The sequence below is a fragment of the Gallinula chloropus genome (genome assembly GCF_964237585.1).
Source record: "Gallinula chloropus genome assembly, chromosome: 8".
NCBI classification, from domain to species: domain Eukaryota; kingdom Metazoa; phylum Chordata; class Aves; order Gruiformes; family Rallidae; genus Gallinula; species Gallinula chloropus.
In genome coordinates this window covers 9,914,923-9,935,668 of record NC_140093.1, presented here as the reverse complement: position 1 = coordinate 9,935,668, position 20,746 = coordinate 9,914,923, and the positions used below count along the sequence as shown (strand labels likewise).

The window sequence follows — 20,746 nt, the reverse complement described above, 5'->3', positions numbered from 1 at the left end:
AGCAGAGCTCACTGTCGTATCAAGCACAGAGCATTGCTGCCCACAGAACACAGGTAGAGACTCTGCTCACTGGTTACTCTGGGAAAACGTGTAGTGAAATTCCCAGGTGTTCTTGTGCACACCTTAGTTTAAGCAACACATACAGATCACACCTTGGCAGATTCTGTGAAGGATAACTGCTTCCTGATAGAAAGGATCGATTGTCCTAAATTCAGGGTGGCTGCAGTACGCATGAGATTTTATATATTCAGCTTAGGGCTAGTAGAACAGCAAAAAGAAAAGGTAACAAACATCATTTTGTACAACTGTTCTACACAGACTCCATTGGCTCACTATTTACTTTCATGTCTCAAATTTCAAGTTTTGATGTGAAAATACTACAAATAAACCCCACATGTCCAGAAGGATTATGTTTATTTTTCATGAAAGGTTCCACATGCTCACTTAAAAATAAACTTGCTGCACAAAAAGTTTAATTTAAGAGGAAAAAAAAAGAAAAAAGACTGTTCTTAGAGAAGTTTGGTCCTCCAGGATATATACCTATTGTGACTGACCTGCAGTCACCAGCATAAAGGCCAGCCCGGTGTAGAAGCTTCCACTGTGAAAGAGCTTGCAAAAGGGAAGGAGTTACCATGTCTTAAGAGTCTATCTCTAACCACAGTCAGCGTAGGAACAAGAGAATCTGTTAAGTTATTGGCCCACAAATAGAAGGACAACTCAGTAAGTCATTACCCAGTTTCCCTTCCAAACAGTCCCAGAAAATGCAACCCAGACCTTCTTGTCAGAGGCACGTTCTTTACGGCACCAGGGAGGCGGATGACAGTAGGCGATAGTAAATAGCAAAGCTGGTCTGGCCATCCTGCTGCTCAGAGTCTGCCAGGGATCCAGCTGCACCCTGCTGACTTTATGTGCCAACACAGACACAGGTTGTACTTGCTAACAGGTGTTCCTGTTACACTGAGCTGTCAGGCATTCCTTTTCTAAAACATCTTCTCCAGCTGCTGAGGTATACGTACTGTAGAACATAAAACGACTCATACATTTCCCCAGCTACCACAATCTAAAGCTACATTTGAGTGGTCATTTTATCCACACTAGCTAACAAAATGCATATATTTCATTCTGTTAAAGTAAAAAAAGACTTGCACTATAAGGATCAGGTTCTTTTCCTTCTTGACACTTAAGACTTCTGGGAATCTGACTGCTGGAAACGGTTTAACTTCTCCGGATTATTTGATGCCATTTGAGAAAAGTCTCGAAAAATATCCTGATAGATTTCATCTCCTAGGCAGAAAAGAAAAAGGAAACAGTTTAAAACATTTGTGATCATTACCATCACCCACCATTGCACAAATGCCCCACTGATTACTGTCTAACACTTAGTCACGTGTAAAGATTGCTTATAGATGGAATGATGCTGATGTGAACTCTCTGGGACCATTTACTTGCATGCACATTCTGCAGAAGCAAATTAAACAAAGCCAAACTATACCTGAAATAGTACCTCATGGGCAGCCACACAGAGGAAAGGTCAGAGTTAGAAAGGAAAAATGAAAGCATTTTAAAGCAATGTAGAAAGAAAAATGTTTATTAGCTATTAAAGAATAAAATCCTTGGGTTTGCAAGGAAACATAAGCAAGATTGTCTTCAGAAAAGTAGAATTATGGCACAAATAAAGATTTACTTGGAAACAGAGGTCAGAAGTCTTACAGACAGACAGAACTCTCCATGAAAGAAACAGTCAGTAACCAAGAGTATAAAAAAAGCAATCCTAGGTAGAGAAATTATTGTTCATAAATCCTTTTGGCCCATTACTTCAGCAAACAAACTTTTACATGCATGACTGAATATTTATTACATCTTTTAGTTTTATCTGTAAGAGTGATAATGCTTTCCTAAACCATTTTTCTTTTGGGTTTGGGTTTTTTATTTTTTTTATCCTCACCCTTTGTGCTTAAACACAACCCAACTACTACTGCACAACCCAAAATGAGGGATGGCAGTGATTTTCAGCAGGCCTGCCTCCCTCCTCTCCCTGTCTGCACAGGAAAACACATTCAGGAATGATTACTTCTTGAGTCATTGCCAAGTCATTCTTCTGCCACTTTAAAAAGGACATTTTTACATTCTTTCATCTGCTGCAGCATTTTGGGCCTTGAGCTCAGGTTTCATTTTAAAACATTAACCTTACTCTATTGCCTTCAAAGGGAATTAAATGCATAAAACATTTGGTCCAGTCAGGACCTATGCAGCCATCCAAATTTTAGTCTTCCCAACAGAGATGACTGCACAGGACACAAGCACTACTGTTCCTTGCTGACAGCTTGATTTAGAACACGACAAAGAAATCAACCCAAATACCTCAGTGTTCAACGTACATGATGAGAGAATTTTTCCCTTCCAAAATGACTGTGGAAGAAAAGTATTATTCCACCACTGCTTCCCAAAGGGCAGGTTTGAAATTTCAATTCTTTGTGTGTTTAAAAGGTTTGCACTACAGTGAAAAGTTACACTGGTTTGGTTTCTTATCTTTTAATGTACATTCCCAATACTAGAACTATTATTCTTTGGAGACAAGACTCCATTCATTTGAATACACTTTCAAAGATAACCACTGACCTTCCAGAAATACTTAACATGCATGGCATGTGGGTTTATATAAGAGTGTAATGACACAATGCTTCCCAGGCTTTAACAGATAAATACATTCAGTACTGCTCTACTAGGAAAAGCCAGTTTCAGCGAAGTTCCCTTTTGGTTTGCAGATTTGGTTTCAAGTATATTTTAGAGATGAAGCAGGCACAGGACACGTTTTACTGTAACAGTTTCTGATAGCTGCTTGCACTGGGAGATAAGCACAGAATGGAGTTATAACATTCATAAAAAAATCAGCTACAGAGAGCACAAATCAGAATCAAGCTCGTGTGATAAAAGCAATTAAGCTTTTAATGCAGATGTGGGTTCCACTGTTGAACTAGTACTGTAGTTCCAGTTGCCATATTTGGTTCTTTCATATTAACTTGAAAGAAAACCCAAAAGCTATTTTTGCAAGATACACTGTGGCTCTGGTCTTGGCTCTGTTACATAACAAAAATATTACATACAAAAATAGACTAAAATAAAGTGCCCCTTTAGTTTGTATGCTGCATTAAAATATTTAATACTGTAAACCTTATAACTGTTAAAATCCTACTTTAAAACTGAATTCTGGAAATTCCCTTTTCCAAGCAATGTTTTCCCTAAAGTGCAGATTTTATGTACAAAAATACTATAACACTGCTTTACCATTTAACACCAGATTAACTCAAAAGGCACACATCATACATTCAAGAAAAGACAGGAAGAGAAAGTAGCAATACTGATATCAAATAGTTAGCAGACGTACTGTAGCACCAGAAGATGAGCACTCAAGTAGTATGCAAGGAACAGTACAATGGCGCATATGGCTTCTACCACCAGAGACAAACTTTTTGTGGAACGAGCTAGTTTTGCAGCTTGTTCCCATTCCAGGAATATTGTGGAAGACCAACTGTACCTTGCAAAGCAGTATGTACGTTCTGCCAGCAGCGCAAACCAGCCAGGAGTATTTAGGTTTGGAAGGCTGATGCCATTAGCTACATTAGCAATCGCTTATCGCCTGCGTTACCAGAGCGGAAGGTAGGCAGTTTGCTTCATACACCAATATTTACCCTCACATAGCTCCCAGCAAACATATATTTGTCTTGAGAAAGCCTTAATTCTTCTAGAATCATAATTCTGGATAAAAGGAGCTCTAAAATAAGGGCAGTGCAGAGAATGTAACATGTATATGCAGTGAAAAAGACCTGCCTCCTGTACGACCTCTGTGACAGCAGAGATGGGCTTCGGGCTTACCCATGTACCCAGCCCTTCTGGCAGGCTAGCAGACACTAACATTTAAAACACTGAAATATTTACAGCAACTTTTCAAAGAAGCTTCAGCAAGAATTGAGGATAGGAGAGGGGAGCTATGCTATCCAAAGATACAGAAAGATCTGACCGGGACACCACAGCTTGTGGCCTGAATTTCAAATTATTCTAGAGATACCCCTCCCCCTGAATTTGGGCAAGCTCCATCCCTTAGGGCAGCTCTGCTTTCCATTGTCAGTCTCACCTGTTTACAAGGATCAGATGCTATCTGTAAAATACCTGGATCAGTTTGTATCAACTGCAGTCTCTAGATTCTACTGCAGCACAAACTGATAAAAAGATCAAGATACTGGCATTGAAAGATTCAGCCCGCTTTTTATTTCATCTACCCACTGAAGAATCTGTCTAACACACCATTTTAAACAACATGTCAGGGAAAATAGTCTCCCTCACCTCAGGTTTAAACATTCAGACTTTCAGTAAGCACTGCCTGTGTTTGTTACGAATGAAACATTCTACTAAACATCTGTTAAGGTTTAGTAACCAACTGAGGCTTTCTGTACAAACTAAAAACACACTTCCTGGTTAATAATAATAATAGTGGATTTGTCAATGGTCAATTAAATGATCTAAGATATTAATTTACGACTTGGCACAGAGCTTTTGAATCAAAATACCTCCCTCCCTTAAAATAAAGGCGTTTTACTATTTGAAACTGATAGTTATTATTTTTACCTCTTCAAATAAAAAACAAGCAGACCCAACAGTATGTGTTACCTTCAGTCTGTCAGTGAAATCATATGCACTATATCAGAAAACAGCTTGACAATCAAAATGGCCAAACTGGCACCCAACTTGTTTCATGTATGCAGCCTCCTGCATTTTCTGAGTAGGGAAATCTTCCCCATAACCAAGTATATACTTTTAAATTACCAGCTGCTCTGCCAAAGCAGCAGAGCAGCTCTGTGTGTCGATCATACTTTTATTGTTTTAATTTTTATTTCATAGAATTTGGTTTAAAAATAAATTTGAAAAACATCTATTCTTTGGGAGAAACTAAATAAATTTGGTTTATTCAATAGAGTCCATCTGGGATACTAACATAAGACCTAACGTTGCCCCTTGAGTACATTCCAGGCCCAATCTGATAAAAGATGTAAACCCACACAATCCTTATGGATCAGGGGAAGATACATAAGGGCTTTACAGGAGCAAGCCAAGAGTCCTCAGTGCTCAACCTGAAGAGTTAGGTTTGCCTTTCACCACTGTCAGATAGAGCAGTGTGGTTTTACCTGTCTAACTTTACAACCAAGTGTGTCTTCATTATTGATATTCCTGTGAGATCAAGTCAGGTTCCTATGGAAGCACACCATAACAGAAGTAGTGGCTTCCATGAATACCACATCAGAACATAGTGTAAATTGGGACCGAGTGCCTGAGAATAAAGTTGCACATATTCATTAAATATGTTACTTTTTTGTACCATTTGGCTCAAATGAATGCCAATTCTTTTTTTTTTTTTCTAATCAAATGGTAAGATACTATGCATACAAAAATACATACTTAAGAATGACTGTTTTGTTTCTACAATAAAAATATTTAAAAATAAAATTTAAACAAGTAATACTTTCCTATTTCTGTTTGGAGTTACCTCAAGATATCTGATGTACATTTTTACATTGGTGTGCAAGCATTTTTTCTTAAAAGAGAGGACCATTCCACAGGAAGGAGAATGGTATCCTGTAGTAAGATGAACTCCTCGACTGTCTCTGAGCAACCCGGGCCAGAAGGCTGCTATTAAATAATGTCAGGTAAATCCTAACATTACATGAATTTCAATGGAACATCAATAGGAGAAAATGTTGGACAACTACCAGCAAAACAGGTTGGTAACAGCTGTAGTAACATACACTACTATACTAATGTACTTTAGATACTCTCCTTTTACGTCCCCTAAATAATCTGACAAAGTGACACCAGTGAATTTCAATGAAGCTTTAACACGTGTTGTCTATAAAAACATTATTTGTATGAAGCTATCTTAAGTTTTCCTCAGATCCTAAGAATCTAGCTGTAAACTGATAAATTCCTGAATGCACTTCTTATACTGCATTTCAGTATGGTTATTAGTGGAGTATTGACCTGGCTGTCCATAGAGTCCCTCTGATTCACGCATTTCTTCATTCATCCTTGCTAGACGCAACCTGTGATTTAGGAAACAAAGAGAACACTGTCACTTTTAAAGCACTAAAAGATGACTGCAATCCAAGACCTAAAATGCCCTCCTGAAACTTATACCAGTGAAGTCATCTATGGATAGCGCAGTCTGATTTTTCTTTTGCTCTCTCTGCTTTTACATAAAGGAATTTTGACATTTCTAACATTTTTAACAAGAAACAAATCAGAAAAATCTAGTAAAAAACAGAAGGTACCACTTACAATGTTACAATATCTGCATTTGCAGCTTCTACTGCTATACTTAATGGGTCTTTCCCATCTTCATCAGTGGCATGCTGGTTTGCTCCTCGTTTTAGGAATAAACAGACTTGTCTGTTTAGAAAAAAACATCAAAGAATTTTCACCAAATAAAGGAAAAAAACAAATAAATTAAGCCGAATACATTGCATCTGACTTGAAATCACCACAAGTCTCTTGAATAAGAAACCCCAGTGCTATTCATCTAGATCAAGATGTCAACATAGTAGTAAAGCCTTTAATTTTTTTATCCATATGGAAATATCAAATCATGCTTGTGCAGTGAGGAGTTGAACCCTCTAGAAGTGAGACTATTGTATCGGTTTAGGTTGTAGAAACAAAACACCTCACCACTTTTACCACAAGAGACAAGAACCACAGAGCAGGATAAATCAAATACAGGAAAGAACACAGTTCACAGGTGCCTGATTTAACCCAATTGTCTCATTTTTTCCTCTGTGGTGATGATGCCTTTATAAGCAGGGCATACTAAGCCTGCATCTCAAACTCTACCAATTTGTGGCACAATGTGTAGAATTCACACATGCAAAGAGTTTGGGCACCACCAACCAGCTTATGTCCTCATATGAACAGAGCTGCTACAGGCATACTCAAGGCATAATGCAGTACATTTGGAAATGAGATAGATACACTCAGTGCAACACTCAGGTGGGGTGAGTCAGAAAACCTTGGTTGTCACCCCCCCCCCCCCCCCCCGCTCTCTTCTGTTTGTATCATATTTTTAAGAAAATGAGAAAAAAAATCCTGTGAGTCTTAACCAGAAGTTCACACTATTTCAAGGCATTATTAATTACACCTTTTTTGAAAATGGACCAAAGAGTGTTCACAGATGTCTTTTGCTAGCAGGTGAGGCTGCTAATGAAAAATCTTATTTCCTCTCTCACTACAACAATTTAAGATAAACCTAGATTCTCTGAAAGATATTAAAATACCAGAATATTTGGGGAAAAAAAAACATACTTCACATTAGCAACTACATGGCCATTTACAAACTCTGGAGCAGTGAGTTACCCTGTGTGTCCTAGGACCGTGGCATGGTGCAGGGGTCCTCTTCCTTTCATGTCCCTGATGTTTACATTAGCCCCATTCTGCAGCAGGAATTCACAAGTAACCAATGAACCCTATGAAATAAAAGCAAAGACACAATTCAGCACCAGATCTCTAGAAAAGAGTCAAACCTGTTCTGCCTTCACACCACAGAGTCATGTGGTAAAAGACACAAAAAGGAGTTGCTTCCATACCGTATGTAAACACTGCTAAGTTATACAACTCCAAACAAAGCATTAACAGGAAAAGCAGTTCAGAAACAGCTTTGAAAGGACACTGTAAAGAGAACTTCAGTGTCATGTTATCGTTTGTTAGAGAAGCAAGCAGCTCAGTGACATAGAAATATCCCTTTTACTCCCCTTCCTCCCCTCTTGCATCAGTCAGTGCTGTGCATCACATACCCCTCGCACTGCCTGAATGAGGGGTGTTGCTTTATTTTCTTCTGTGTTGACCCAGTTTACTTCAGCTCCATGGGCCAATGCTTCTGCCATATCTGGAAGATTCTTCTCAAAGGCAGCTCGGTACAGTTGCAGTCCCGGACTAGGCTGCTTGGAGTCACAGAACACAGAAGAGTCTCGCTTGTCTCCTTCTAAAAAAGAAAAAAAAAGCTTATCTGCAATCCCTGGTTTTATAAGGTACCTCTTATAATTCTGACTAAAAATAACATAGCTGAGGTTTTAGTAAACGCTGTGCATTGTTGCCCCGTTTTGCCAGGAGAAGTCAGAGATGCCTTTAGCTTGTTCCAGCATTCAAGCATGGTCACTTCACAGAATTACTACTGTACAGAAACCATTCTCTCCACATTACTGGCACGTGTATCCTTCAATCTACCTGTTCCATGTTATTTCTAAGAAATTACTTTAGGTTTAGAAGTGTGTTTTATCACATACTGCAAGATATGAATAAAACTAATGTGTATCTGCACCAGTCTGATTCACCTGAATATGAGGCTAACACTGCTCTGAGCTAATTTTCATTAAAAGGTACCCCTGTCTTTACGAATTACTCCTTGTGGCTATGATCTGAGGGACTGAAGTGTAACATTTCTTTTAATCTTTAAGAACTATACAGAGTGAAGGCTGGGAGATAAAGACATTGTTATATGTAAGCTTTTCTGAGTTACAGCATCGTGTTTCTACAATGCAGTCAAAGACAGGATCCAAGCCACACACTGCTTGCCTACAAACCACATCTGTGAACTACTAGATTTAACACACATGTCAGAACAGCGCTTTGATGTAGAAAAAGAAGTTTGCTTTATAAACATTTCAGGTACTTTGACAAGCCATAGTCAATACACCTGTCAGCCCAGGATGCTATATTAGCTAGCAAATAATTTCATCAATCAGTTCACAAAACTTCCAGTAAAGAGGAGGTAAAATTTAAAGACATGGTGAATTCCAGGAAGTGGATAACAGGAAAAATTAAGCAAGAATGCTCAAATAACATATAAAAGCCTATTATCTCTGGCTTATCAGGAACTCTATCTCCAAGGATTTAAGTATTTGTAAAAGGATTATGCATTTCTGTGGAGACCTGTCTGTATCACAATGTGGGATTGCTCTCTGTACTGGAAAAACCAAGTTCTGGCTCAATATCATCTGACTGGAAAGAAAACCGTAATTCTCTGAACTAATTTAGAGGGATTCAGTGTCATTCTTGCTGCCAAGCCTGGAGAAGAGAAAGGTCACTCAAGCAGTTATCCTTGTTAAAAATACCTCAGTCCACCAGGACAGAGGGGACATGAATTGTATCAACAAGTACTAATCTCTGAGTAGAGCATGCTACCAAGAAGTGATTAAATTTTGAAGTGCAAAGCCTGACGCACCTGGTTCATACAAACTGTTAGCTGATATAGTAGAGGCAAGGCCTTCTCTGCTGTCATCAGCACTCTGCTGGATCCCACTGTCACTGCTTCGTACTGTTTTTGGGAGAAATTGTAATTACTATGCCGACCTACTCTTCACCATGATACAACCATGATAATAAAGCAAGCTCTTATACTTGGTCCTGAACACTTATTTCTTTTACATGACTAGTTCCTATTCAATGTTCTTAACATGTCCACAGAAAAATACAAAGTCACATATTGCAACTGTAAGATTTATGATAGTAACAATAAATGTCAAAGAATATTAGAAAGGAAAAGATCAGGATAAGTAAAAAAGCTTAAATTATTTCATGAAAGCACTAAGCAATGCAGGAGCCTGGAGACAATGGATTAAAGGCAGGGAGATGGCCACAACACACAATGGATCACTACTGCAAATATTGAACACGCCATAGCTGTAGTACTTACTACTACGTAGTTTTGAAGAGGTATCAAAGTAGGAGAAGAGTGAATCTAGTTCATCAGGACAGAACAGAGACTCCCGCCTCGCCTCGTCGCTACTTACAGCAACCGCTGGGACATGCAAGTTAGCAAAGCAAAAGCAGGCAGTAAGGAAGGGACAGGGCAGGAAAGAACGTTATTGGAAAAATTAAGAAGGATGAAAATTCGGAGGAAAGAAAGTGGTTAATATGTTGCTGAATGATAAGCACCCCCCACTCCATATTCTTCCCCACCATCTCTGAAAAAGTCTTTTCTCCCCTACACTCCTGACCCAGGCTGCGACCCACTGAAAGGCAGATTCCCTTCTCTCTGCACAAGGCAGGAAATCAATACAAAACCACCTTACTTCAAAAAGAACAAGTGTAACATAACTAAGGGGAGAGCGTGTAAATACCTCTTTGGGATGCTGCACCTTGTTCCCCTGCCAAAAGGGATTTTTCAGAGCTACTGTGCCTTTTTTCTTCCTGACTTTGAGACAAAGGTTTTGTTCCAGATTCAAGCAGAGATCCTGATGCAGGCTGCTTCTCTACAAACTTTCTTTCCACATATTTTGCTCTGATGTATGCCTCCCTCTCCTGCCTGTCAGATACAAAATCTTGGAGTTAGTAAGCTAATTTTTTCCTGTATCAAAAGAACCCCCATTTCATACTGAAGTCTGGCACTGCATGAGACATACAACACTTTCAGAAAGACGAAGAGCACAGCAGCTAACTCTGGATTCTTCATTAAGTTTTGCATAAGGCTCAAAAGAGAGTAATTTCATTAAGTTCACATATGTACATTTTCTTTCAGGCCGAGAGCCTTTAGAAAGCAGCATGTAGAAGAAATAGGCATTACCTATTGTATGTTACCTAGAATAGAATATTGCAGTTGGAAGGGACTTCAAACATCATCTAGTTCAACCATGACTTCTTGGAATGAATCCTTTATATGTGTCTTGCATTGTTAATAACCAATTAACATAGAATATAATTTCTTAGGTAAATATAAATTGCAACACTTGCTAAAGGAACATCAGGATTGCACAAGAGAAGCATAACAAGAATAAACCTCAGGTAGGCACAGCCACCAGATCGGTTACACATGCTGACATATTTTTTCTTGCAACTTGAGGTTATCTTAAAGACACACACCCCAAATGTGACAAACACCTTCAAACACAAATTAGCATCAGAGAAATGGAAGGCAGCAGTACAACGATTAGCAGGTTGCTGTAAAGCAGCACAGCTCACGTACAATGTAGGCAGAAGGAAGAGAGCATTCTGGGGATCAGGGAACAAAAGTCACAGTAAGCAAAAGGCACAGCTGCAGGCTCCTTCCAGGAGCCCTCTCAGACCAAGCATGGCTGGCAGAGATGCTTCAAAGCAGACTGGAAACAAAATCAACATGACCACGTTGATGAGACAGAACAGAATGTCATAGAGTTGTCATCAAAAAGGAGAGAGTGAGATTAGAAAAAAAAAAGAGAAATGAAGTCAAAAGGGACCAACAGAAGGAACACCCAATAATGATACAGAATGGGAAAAGAGGGAGAGCAAAGGGGGAAACAAAGTCAATGAAAGGAGCGTTACACAGTTAACTGGCAGCACTGGTTAAAGCTGGAGCCTGAAAGAAGCAACACAAAGCTGAAGAGGCACTGCTAGCAAATTACTACCTTTGGCTTCCAGGTTGTGGCTTCTTTACTCCCACTTTCTCCAATTTTGCTTCATAAATTCTATTTATAACATCATTTCCCAATTCACACATAAGCTATGAAGCAAAAGAAATAAATTCAAATACCATTGAAAAAAGGCTTTATCTACCTATTTAGTTGTTTTTAACCTCACTCAGCTTATTTTCACAACTTACTATTCTCACTAGTAAAAATACACTTACAGACATAAGCACGGGCTTGTATCATGAAAACAATGAGTGAATAGACACCAAACTGAGTAAGATAGCAAAAGACATAGTCACTCTTAAAATGCCATTCCCTTCTGAAAAAGGATTGCAAAAGTGACAATCTGACATTCAATAATCAGAATGACATTCAGGCCTCACTAACAAAGGTAGTCTTCTCCATCAGCTCTGCTGGTGGCTATTCTTATCCCCCTGGCAAGAGACAATGCAACCAATTATCTTCCACGTTGTTCAACACGCATCTTTGCTAACCATTCATCTGTTATACATATAGAAAAAGATGGAAGTACAGCCTGCTGAGACTTAAAGAGTTCGCCCATGAAGTCCAGCTTACTGATGGCAACGAGCAGGCTTCTTGCTTCTAATACGAGGTAGAATCCTCAGTCCTGGTATTTACATGAACAGGCCAGGGAGTGTAGTTTTGGGGGTTTTTTTGCTTGCTTCCTCAGCACAAACACATTGATATTACGATTATTTAAGGTCAAACCACGAGAGAAACACCCCTACTCACATTCTTTTGATTGTTCAGAACAGAGAAGCAATACCTAAGTACCAGAGTGTCACAGCTGGAAACAAATGATTTGCACATCAATTTCCCAGTTGCACACATGGATTCATGCACAAGTTCCTATTTTGGTATTTCAGTGTCACATTCTCATAGCCATGTTTCAGGCTGGAATTGTGGCACACAAATAGCACACAAGAGAGTTGAACAAGTGTTCTCCTTGAAGCCAGGTGTACGAAATGAAGATCTCACTCCAAGAGCAGGCATTTGGATTTTCAAGTATGATCAGGCTTGAGGCTGGTAGAACACTTCCAAAATTTTTCTGCCCACTATATTTCTGGTCTGCAAACACATTTCCCTTTTGATTAAGACAAAGCTTAACACTCAACATGCATTTGTGAAACTGAAGGTGTCATCAGTTATTCTGGTTCACACTTTTTTTACTGCTGTTATAAGAAAGTGTGAGTTAAAACCCAACCAACACCACACAACTTCTACCCAAAAGTGCAAGACATAAAGCATTCCCTGCATTGAACTTTCTGATGAAGAAGCTTTAGAACAACTGTCTAGGTATTAAAGAGACATTTATCGTACCTTTAGAAGTTCAGGTTCCCATGAATCGAGCGTTAAAGACCTCACTTTTGAAAAGTGGACTCCCAAGCTCCTAAACAGCATGGATAAAGATTAACTTGTAACTACATGCTATGTATTACTTCAGACAGCTTTACCATTAATTTATGCAAATAAACTAGTGATTTATGCAAATAAAGTAGTGATCTAGTCTTGCTTCAATACACTTTTGAAGGGGCAACCATCATGTCAACGCACACATCAAATACCATTCTGAAGAGTTCCCCAACCTGTGTATCCCAGAGCACTCGATGCACAGTGTGATTCCCAGGTTGATACTGGCCCAGCGAGGATCTGCCAAACCACAATCACAGCAGGCAGCATTACCAGGAATACACTGCACTCGCTGCAGAGCACTTTCTCCCTTTAACAACTTCTCTTTTGTCTCACTGCCAGATTCCAGGCTTCCAGTAGAAGGGGATGATTTCTTTTCCTGTTTCTATAAAAGAAAAGAAACAAACAAACCAAGAGAGACACACACACACTAAATTGAAGAAACAAAAAGCCCACAGATACTGACTGTGCTCTAGAATCCTAGAACAGTAACTTCTGCATTTAAGGCCAAGGAAAGTCATAGAACTGTAAAAACTGTTCAGTGGTGTATTTCCTGTGCAAAGCTAAATACAGGAGTATCATATGAATTTTAATCACACCACAGAAAAATCTCAACACATACAGGTCAAAGTAACATTAGTAAGATGCAGTGAAAGACAGATGACACATAAATCACAGCCTTCCAAATTTCATAGAATATCTTGAGTTGGAATGGACCCATAAGGATCAAGTCCAGCTCCTGGCTCCACACAGGGACAGTAAAATCAAACAATAGATTCTTCTTTCCCCTCTCATCTCAAAAAGTTTTTCTCTGTTTTTAATTTTCAGGATCTAAAGGAGGTATGTTGAGTGGATGGTTTTTAAACTCACCTCAGATTCATCCCCTTTCTCTCTATATGCTGTAGCAATACTGGTCTGAACAGCCTTAATCCATGCCTGCCGCAGCTTTTCCGAGTCAGCCTGAAGCATGCAGCTTCTGCAATAAATCACATGTGTACTCAGATTCTGAGAGACTGACCAAACAAGACGTTGTTCAATAAAATACAGATTCTAAAGAAAGTTTCTTGCTATCACAAGTATATTGTTCATTAGGCAAGTTTTTATTTTTATATCCTTCTATGTAATTTACTTCCATGACTAATGACCTAAGAAACAGATAAAAGTCCTTGAAATACTAGTGAATGAAGCTGCACTTAAGAGAAAAATACTTGAAAGCTCTGACAAGGAAACAACTGTTTTTCACCCTAACAGTCAAAGGAAACAGGTCATGGCAGTATAAAACTGTTCCAATACTTATGGGCTGAAATGGTAAAGGCAAGCAGGAGCAAAACACATGTTAAAGTGAACCACACCTTCACGACGCAAACATTCAGACAGCAATCTATTAAGCAGAGAAACACAAGCAGGAGCAGAGAGTGTAGGGAGCATTCAAACCTAAAAGCACGTCAACCTTCTATCAATAACTTCAATACGGTCACATCTCAAAGTCCTGCGTGAGAAACCCACGTCCTGCCTTTGCTGTGGTGGGACTGCCAGACTTCTTCAAACAGAACCACCGCACTGCACTGCTACAGCTAAAAACATTTTACTCGGCAGTTTCAGTTAGTGCCTTCTGAAATGTAATTTAACACTATTGTAACAGCAACTTATTACTGCGTTTCTCACTACACCGATCGGAAACTTGGAGAAACCCAGAGCTATTTTCTATGTTACTAGGCAGCCTGACAGTATCAGCTACTACCACACTCCACAGCCACAAGCCATTTATGCATAAAGCACAAGAATGCATTTTTTTTTTCCAAAAGTAAACTAAATACTAGAAACACTTCTCACAGCATCACCTAATCTTTGCCAAAATTCCAGAGAACAGAATCGTTCAGTTACTCTTCCTGTTTTGATCTATCCCAAGAGAAATGTTAATCTTACAGTTCAAGACAACTGAATGCAACAGATTTATTTTTAAATAAATATGCCCTGTAACTTCTTACTTTGTTGGAGAAACCACCTCAAAGCAGAAACGTCTTTCTATGTCTTCACAGTGTTTAACTGTGCAAAGCCGCAAGTCTTCTACAACTACTGTGGGGTTATCCTAAGAGGAGAAAATTGACAAAAAGTTCACATCAAGGAAATAAATAATTGGGGAGTATTAGCAATTGTAATGTATAATTTCATTCTATTTGCTGGTTTACACAAATTTTCCCTCTAAAAATAAAATTTTAAGTAGGTGGAATCAAAGCCACTTTGCAGGAAATGTAACAACATTAAATTTTATCTATTTAATGAAAATGTAACAGAAACTTTGGAGAAATCTTTTTAACCTACAATCCAATCTACTAAATAGTCAACACCTTGAATTTAAACAACAGTATTTAAAGGAGTTCAAAGATATTTTCTAAGAGAGACAATTAACTCACAAATACTTTACTATAAATGCCAAGTACAAAATCTAGATGCTGGATGCAGTGGTATTGAAACTTTGATTGAATTCATAAGAATTCTGTTCTTGCTATCAGCATTTTAAAAGTGTGGTTTAAAACATGTAAAAGCATAACTGGAATTTAAACACAAAAATGCCCAACTCAAAAGGTGCTCAAACTCAGCTGTGTTTCCTTTCCAACCACAAAAATGAAGACCCTTGATGTAGCTGCATCACATAACAAGGAACAAATTCTGAACCTGGTCTCTTAACACTGAAGAGAAATGAGTTGTCATAAGCTCTTCTGTTCCCCCCACCCCCATGCTATAATGAACAACTGTACTTTCCCAGCAGCAAAAAGACAGATAGCGACTGCTGAACCACTTAACCCTTCCAGTATGTTCACATGTTCACAGCATCCCTGAATATTTCCTATCAAATGCTTTCATGTCTTTTACTGGGTATGTGAACCCAGTAAGTAACTGGAGGGAGCAAGTCCCATATGAGTTAAACAAAACAGCTCAAAGAATGAGCATGGACTATTTTGCTGCCAGTAAGTATGCAAGATTCCTTTTGGGACCAACAACTTTAAGGATCTTCATAAATCTTTTCTTCAGCAAAGTAACAAAATGCACAGCAATCAAGTTGTGCTTACAAATCCCTGTGCAGGCATCTCAGAATCTCTCTGTGTAGTAATTGGTCTCATTCTACACACAGAGAAACCAGTTTAGAACATGCCATAGGTTGTTCAAGACTACAGGGGATGCCAGCGTCAGCACTGTTCCTCCTTGCCCTGATCAATCTGGAAAGCCATCACCCACAGCACAGGCTCTCCCCAGGTGGTTTTTGATACCTACCTTAAATTTCTTCTGGTACACAAGTTGGTTATTTTGTATTGAGAACCAGCGCCTATTCAAAGAGAGAGACACCCAGAGAATACATAACTGACTTTACAGTGCTTATTTGACTCAAATGTGCTAACGTGCAGTCTACAGAGAGACTGCACTAAAGAATTCACAGAAGTAATGCTGCAGTCAGTTTTGGCAAGTATTTCATGAGAATAATGAAAAAAGGGAAAGCAGAGACAAAACAGAAAAGAAAGCAAGGGTCAAATAATTTCAGTCCTGAACACATTCATGTTATGACATTAGTTAGGCTGTCACATAAAATATTTCCACATCAAAGAACATTTACTTCTGTATTTTAGCAGCAAGCCACAATTTCACAAAATTGATGGATAGCATAAATTGCAATAGTTTGAATAACAAAAATACTTGAACTATGTAAACTGCTCACTCGTTAAATATTTTTGAGAGTAGAACTCATAACTTACTACTGCACTAAAAATACTAGTGTTGCTGTCCCATGTAGGTTTAATGCGTTGACATACTTGGCATTTCTTAAATTTTTAGGTGCTGAAATAAAAAAGTTGCATACAAAAATAAAGCAAAAGCAAGGAAAACCTTTTAAGCAGGAGCCTAGCTGATGCCTCAGCTTTGTAGGAAAATACCAAATGAAAGATTTAATGAAGCACCCTATCAAATCTGAAAGGTAAATCCTCTGAACTGTATTCTTCCTCAAACTCATAGTTCAGGTAGGATACTAGTAATAGGGAATGGAAAGATGATTTGTATTTTGGAAAAAAAAATTGTGTGACTCAGATCTAACAACTGTGTTCTACCAAAGTACTGAAAGTTAGAAAACCAGCAAATACAACCATCTCTTTCTAGCCTTTGGGCACAAAATAAAAGCTAACCAACCATCACTGGTTTTGACCTGACAAAAATGAAGGGAATGTTAGAAAAAAGAATTCAGTAGTGCAATGAAATTTCCACTTTTTTATTTTGCTCAGGCTTAGGTGAACCTGTGTTTATCATATCACAACTCCTCAGTTATCTCAAGCACCCCACTTACACCACACATCACATCTTTTCTACACTGCCAATTCATTTGAAGTGTAGCAGGATCCAGAACAGTGTATTGCAACCTATCTTATTATGCACCACAGGCTGTGGAATTTTAGGCTACAGTTTACTACAATTAGTTAAGAAGAGGGCTCCATATATTTATTCAACCACCACAAGGCATTCGTGAAAAGAAGCACACAGATATTAAGGAAAATTAAGATAATACACAAAAAAGTTAGATTCAAGTCAGAAAAATGTAGTATTTGTTAGAAAAGTTAGTACTTAGTAGACAGATGAGATTCTACCTTTTTACAGTTAAGCTTTTCAAATGTTGTGCAGGTATGTTTAATTTTAAAAGCAACAACAGGATCTTATTTTAATACTGGATTTCCACCCCTCATCTTTTGGGGTGAAGATAATTGAATAGAATAATGCAAAAAGTTAACTAATTTTCCAATTTATTAAAAGCAGTAGTTTGGTCACTGCTATTTCAAAGGCATCACCTTTACTGCCTGTGTAACACACCCACAGATGCAGTAACTAAGCCTCAAATATAACCATAAGGCAGGTCATAGCTAATATTTAAACAGGTAACTCAACAAAAAAAGCAGACTAGAAAAGGAAAATAAACTCAGGCTTTTTAATGATTTTTTTGTGTTTGTTTTTTAACATGACACCAAATAGAAAAACATGAAAAGCAGTGCCTAAGTGATAAAGGAAAAAATATCCAGCCTTGCCCCAAGATAACATGCAATGGAGCAAATCCCTAATAATGGCCTTAGGAAGTGCCACCAACTTCATTAATGGAATGCTTCATATGCTCTGCAGCTAAGTATTTTGTGAAGTCACTGAAGTAAATAAGCTCCAATCTGATCAGACGGAGCACACAAGTTGTGAAACACGTCTGTGTCACCTTTAAAGCCCAGTCCAGAAGTTGTTGAGTTTTATTTTTTTCTTCTAGAAGAGGAAAGCTTAGAGAACTTTCCAGTCCAGATGAGAAGCGTGGGGCTTTTGATATTTTTAAGGCAACTTGCACTGAACAAGATCAACCGTTTAGGGTGCACTATAACTTGTAGATCAAACTTTTGAAGTCGAGGACAGCAGAAAATAAAGCCAATAGACTTCAAGCTATGCTTGAGGAAAACAAAATAAAATAAAAGCAGCAGCCTCTTCTAATGACAGCACCGCAGCAGTTTTATATTCAGGCCAAAAACTTTACTAATTATTTCAAATTAATGAAGTATCATCAATAAATCATTCCTGTAGAAAACAGACTTTTGGGGGTCTAGAACAATCACAGCCAGGAAACTGAGGTACAATACACAAACTGAGGGTGCTATCACAGGAAATTCCATATCTATCCTGTTCTAAGAATTGCTGTTCATAAACCTTGAGGTAACATGAGTAAAGTATCAAGTGTTATCCAAGTTTCTTTAAACGTGTCACTGTCAAAAATAGAAGAGAAGCATGGGTGAATCTTAAAGTTATTTTTCACTGCTTCACTGGGTAGTGCTTGAATATAGCTGTTTGGGTTTAGAAACAAAATTTTTTCCATCACTGATACCTACACAACTCAAAAAAATATTGTTAAATAGGAAACAATACAAAACTGAAAAAAGATTTCCAATTTCTAAGAACCAAGAGAAGTAACAATACCAAATTTCAATTGAGTTTTGTATAAAAATTGAATCATGCTCAATTTTTAAAAGTAAATGGGTTTCTTCACTAGTTGCTGTCAGCACACAAATAAAACAATGATTAAGAATGCACAACATTTAAAAATTATGTCTCTATTTCCAATGCAGTTGGAGAAAAATCTCACCAACTTCAGTTGGAGAAAGTCAAAACACTGATCTCGTACGCTCAGATGTTTGAGTTCAGAAACTTTAACTCCTTTTTAGCTAAAACTAGCTCAATCGTTCTAATTCTTTGAAAGGTGTTGAGCATCAAGTATACTGGCATCCCAGGCAGAATCCTTCTGTTATTTTCTTAGACTGAGCCGCTTATACATCCATTGCAAGTAATCAAAATTAAATGCAGGGTTAATGAAGAGCTTTTTGCGTGCCAAAGAAACATTGGGAAGGTATAAAAGAAGCTGTTTGGTACCTGATGTGATCTGGCTTTTTCCTGTCATGTGAAAAAATGGGGGAGGATTAAAACATAAGGGAGAGGAGGAAAAGGAATGAAAAATGCAAAATGAGCAAAATAAGCAAAGAATTAGCATGATCTGAAAATACAGCAGAATTAAAAAGGAAAACATTTAACGCATCCACCCTAAAACCAGCTCTGCACGTAGCAGTGCTGGATAAGGGCTTTTCACCCTACATGTATTTATTCAGGCACATGACACAGACTTCTTTTCCACTGGCCTTTTTAGGAACCAAAACAGCTTTCCACCTACTGCTCCACAATAATAAAAAATGCCCTAGATTTCAGTTCCTGATGCCTTAAAGAAAGAATGTGTATAATAAGATGTATCATTTACAAACAGACATTAAAAAAAATTAGGTCTCCATACATGTTACTGTAAAACTTTCCAGGATAAAGATACAATTTTTATTTCCCTACAGTGTATTATGTGATTATTAATATTTAGTCACAATGACAAAAAAAAAAAGATGACTCTAGTATCTCCAGCTCTTTCAAAACACAGCAACATTGAATTGCATATAGTTCTTACTTGGTAATCTGCTCAAACACTATTTGTTTCTCAAGACAGTGTCATGCAGAACTACCCCAAGAACAGGAAACTTAATGCAAAAGCCCAAATAACTTAAGTCTTTGGAGAATTACACACAGGCTGCCAGCTGTTCCAGGAAGAAACTACATGATCTTAGTAAGAAATTATTCTGGATTGGAAAAAAGCAGCTTTTATTCATTAGAACAGATTTTCCCCCTTGGGCTGCATTATATGGGTTTGATTCCTTTGCCCCCTTTCCTCAGCACCAGACATTTCCCAGGATAATCCACTACAGTGTCCATAGATTCACTGACCAAGATTTGAGTGCAGAAGCACCACAATTATCTAATTTGCTAGTTAGAATCATGCTCATGTATACCAAACCAGACCAAATCCATTGCACAATTTCCTTTGATGTTTTTAATGTTGCCCAGTATATGCTGAGTGGTACCTGCAATGATTTTTGATGCCTTTAATTCAGTCATAAAGGAGCACTTCAGGGGGACAAGAACCAGCAAAATACCAACTGACATCAACAGAAGGAAAAGAGAAGCTACCATCTAAAAGGCATACAAGAACTGCCAGTGCAATCCACAGCCAGCAAGGAACATCAGTGCCATTGCCCCTGGTTAAGAACATCAAAAAATTCCGGTATTACTTTCTAGGCAAATTCTTTTAGTTTTGTTTTGGTTGCTGGATTTTCCACCCACCTCCCCCAAAGATGGGTGTATAATGAAGCAGCAAGCTACCTGTCTTAATAACAGTAAAAGTATCTTGTCTGTTTTGGGGTCTCTGACTTAATTTTAAATGAATTCCGTCATATAATTCTCTAAATGCTTCCCCCTTTGCTATTTCATTGTACATTTTAATGCACAAAATAATTTAGTGCAAT

General features: G+C 38.2%; 1 protein-coding gene across 2 annotated transcripts in view; it reads right to left on the bottom strand.

Moving 5' to 3' along the window:
• Positions 1-397: 397 nt before the first annotated feature.
• Positions 398-20,746, bottom strand: part of ACAP2 (ArfGAP with coiled-coil, ankyrin repeat and PH domains 2) — a gene marked incomplete at its 5' end in the record, with an annotated part of 60,577 nt that continues 40,228 nt past the window's right edge. Inside the window, 14 exons of one of the 2 annotated variants that reach the window (XM_084267356.1) lie at positions 398-1,284; positions 6,031-6,092; positions 6,328-6,438; positions 7,396-7,505; positions 7,833-8,020; positions 9,260-9,352; positions 10,158-10,342; positions 11,418-11,512; positions 12,762-12,831; positions 13,028-13,236; positions 13,722-13,827; positions 14,840-14,940; positions 16,125-16,176; positions 19,281-19,301. In XM_084267356.1, coding sequence (XP_084123482.1) covers positions 1,181-1,284; positions 6,031-6,092; positions 6,328-6,438; positions 7,396-7,505; positions 7,833-8,020; positions 9,260-9,352; positions 10,158-10,342; positions 11,418-11,512; positions 12,762-12,831; positions 13,028-13,236; positions 13,722-13,827; positions 14,840-14,940; positions 16,125-16,176; positions 19,281-19,301 — 1,507 coding nt within the window. In that variant the 3' untranslated portion in view covers positions 398-1,180. The remainder of the gene's footprint in view (positions 1,285-6,030; positions 6,093-6,327; positions 6,439-7,395; positions 7,506-7,832; positions 8,021-9,259; positions 9,353-10,157; positions 10,343-11,417; positions 11,513-12,761; positions 12,832-13,027; positions 13,237-13,721; positions 13,828-14,839; positions 14,941-16,124; positions 16,177-19,280; positions 19,302-20,746) is intronic. The other variant, XM_084267357.1, reaches the window with a different exon arrangement.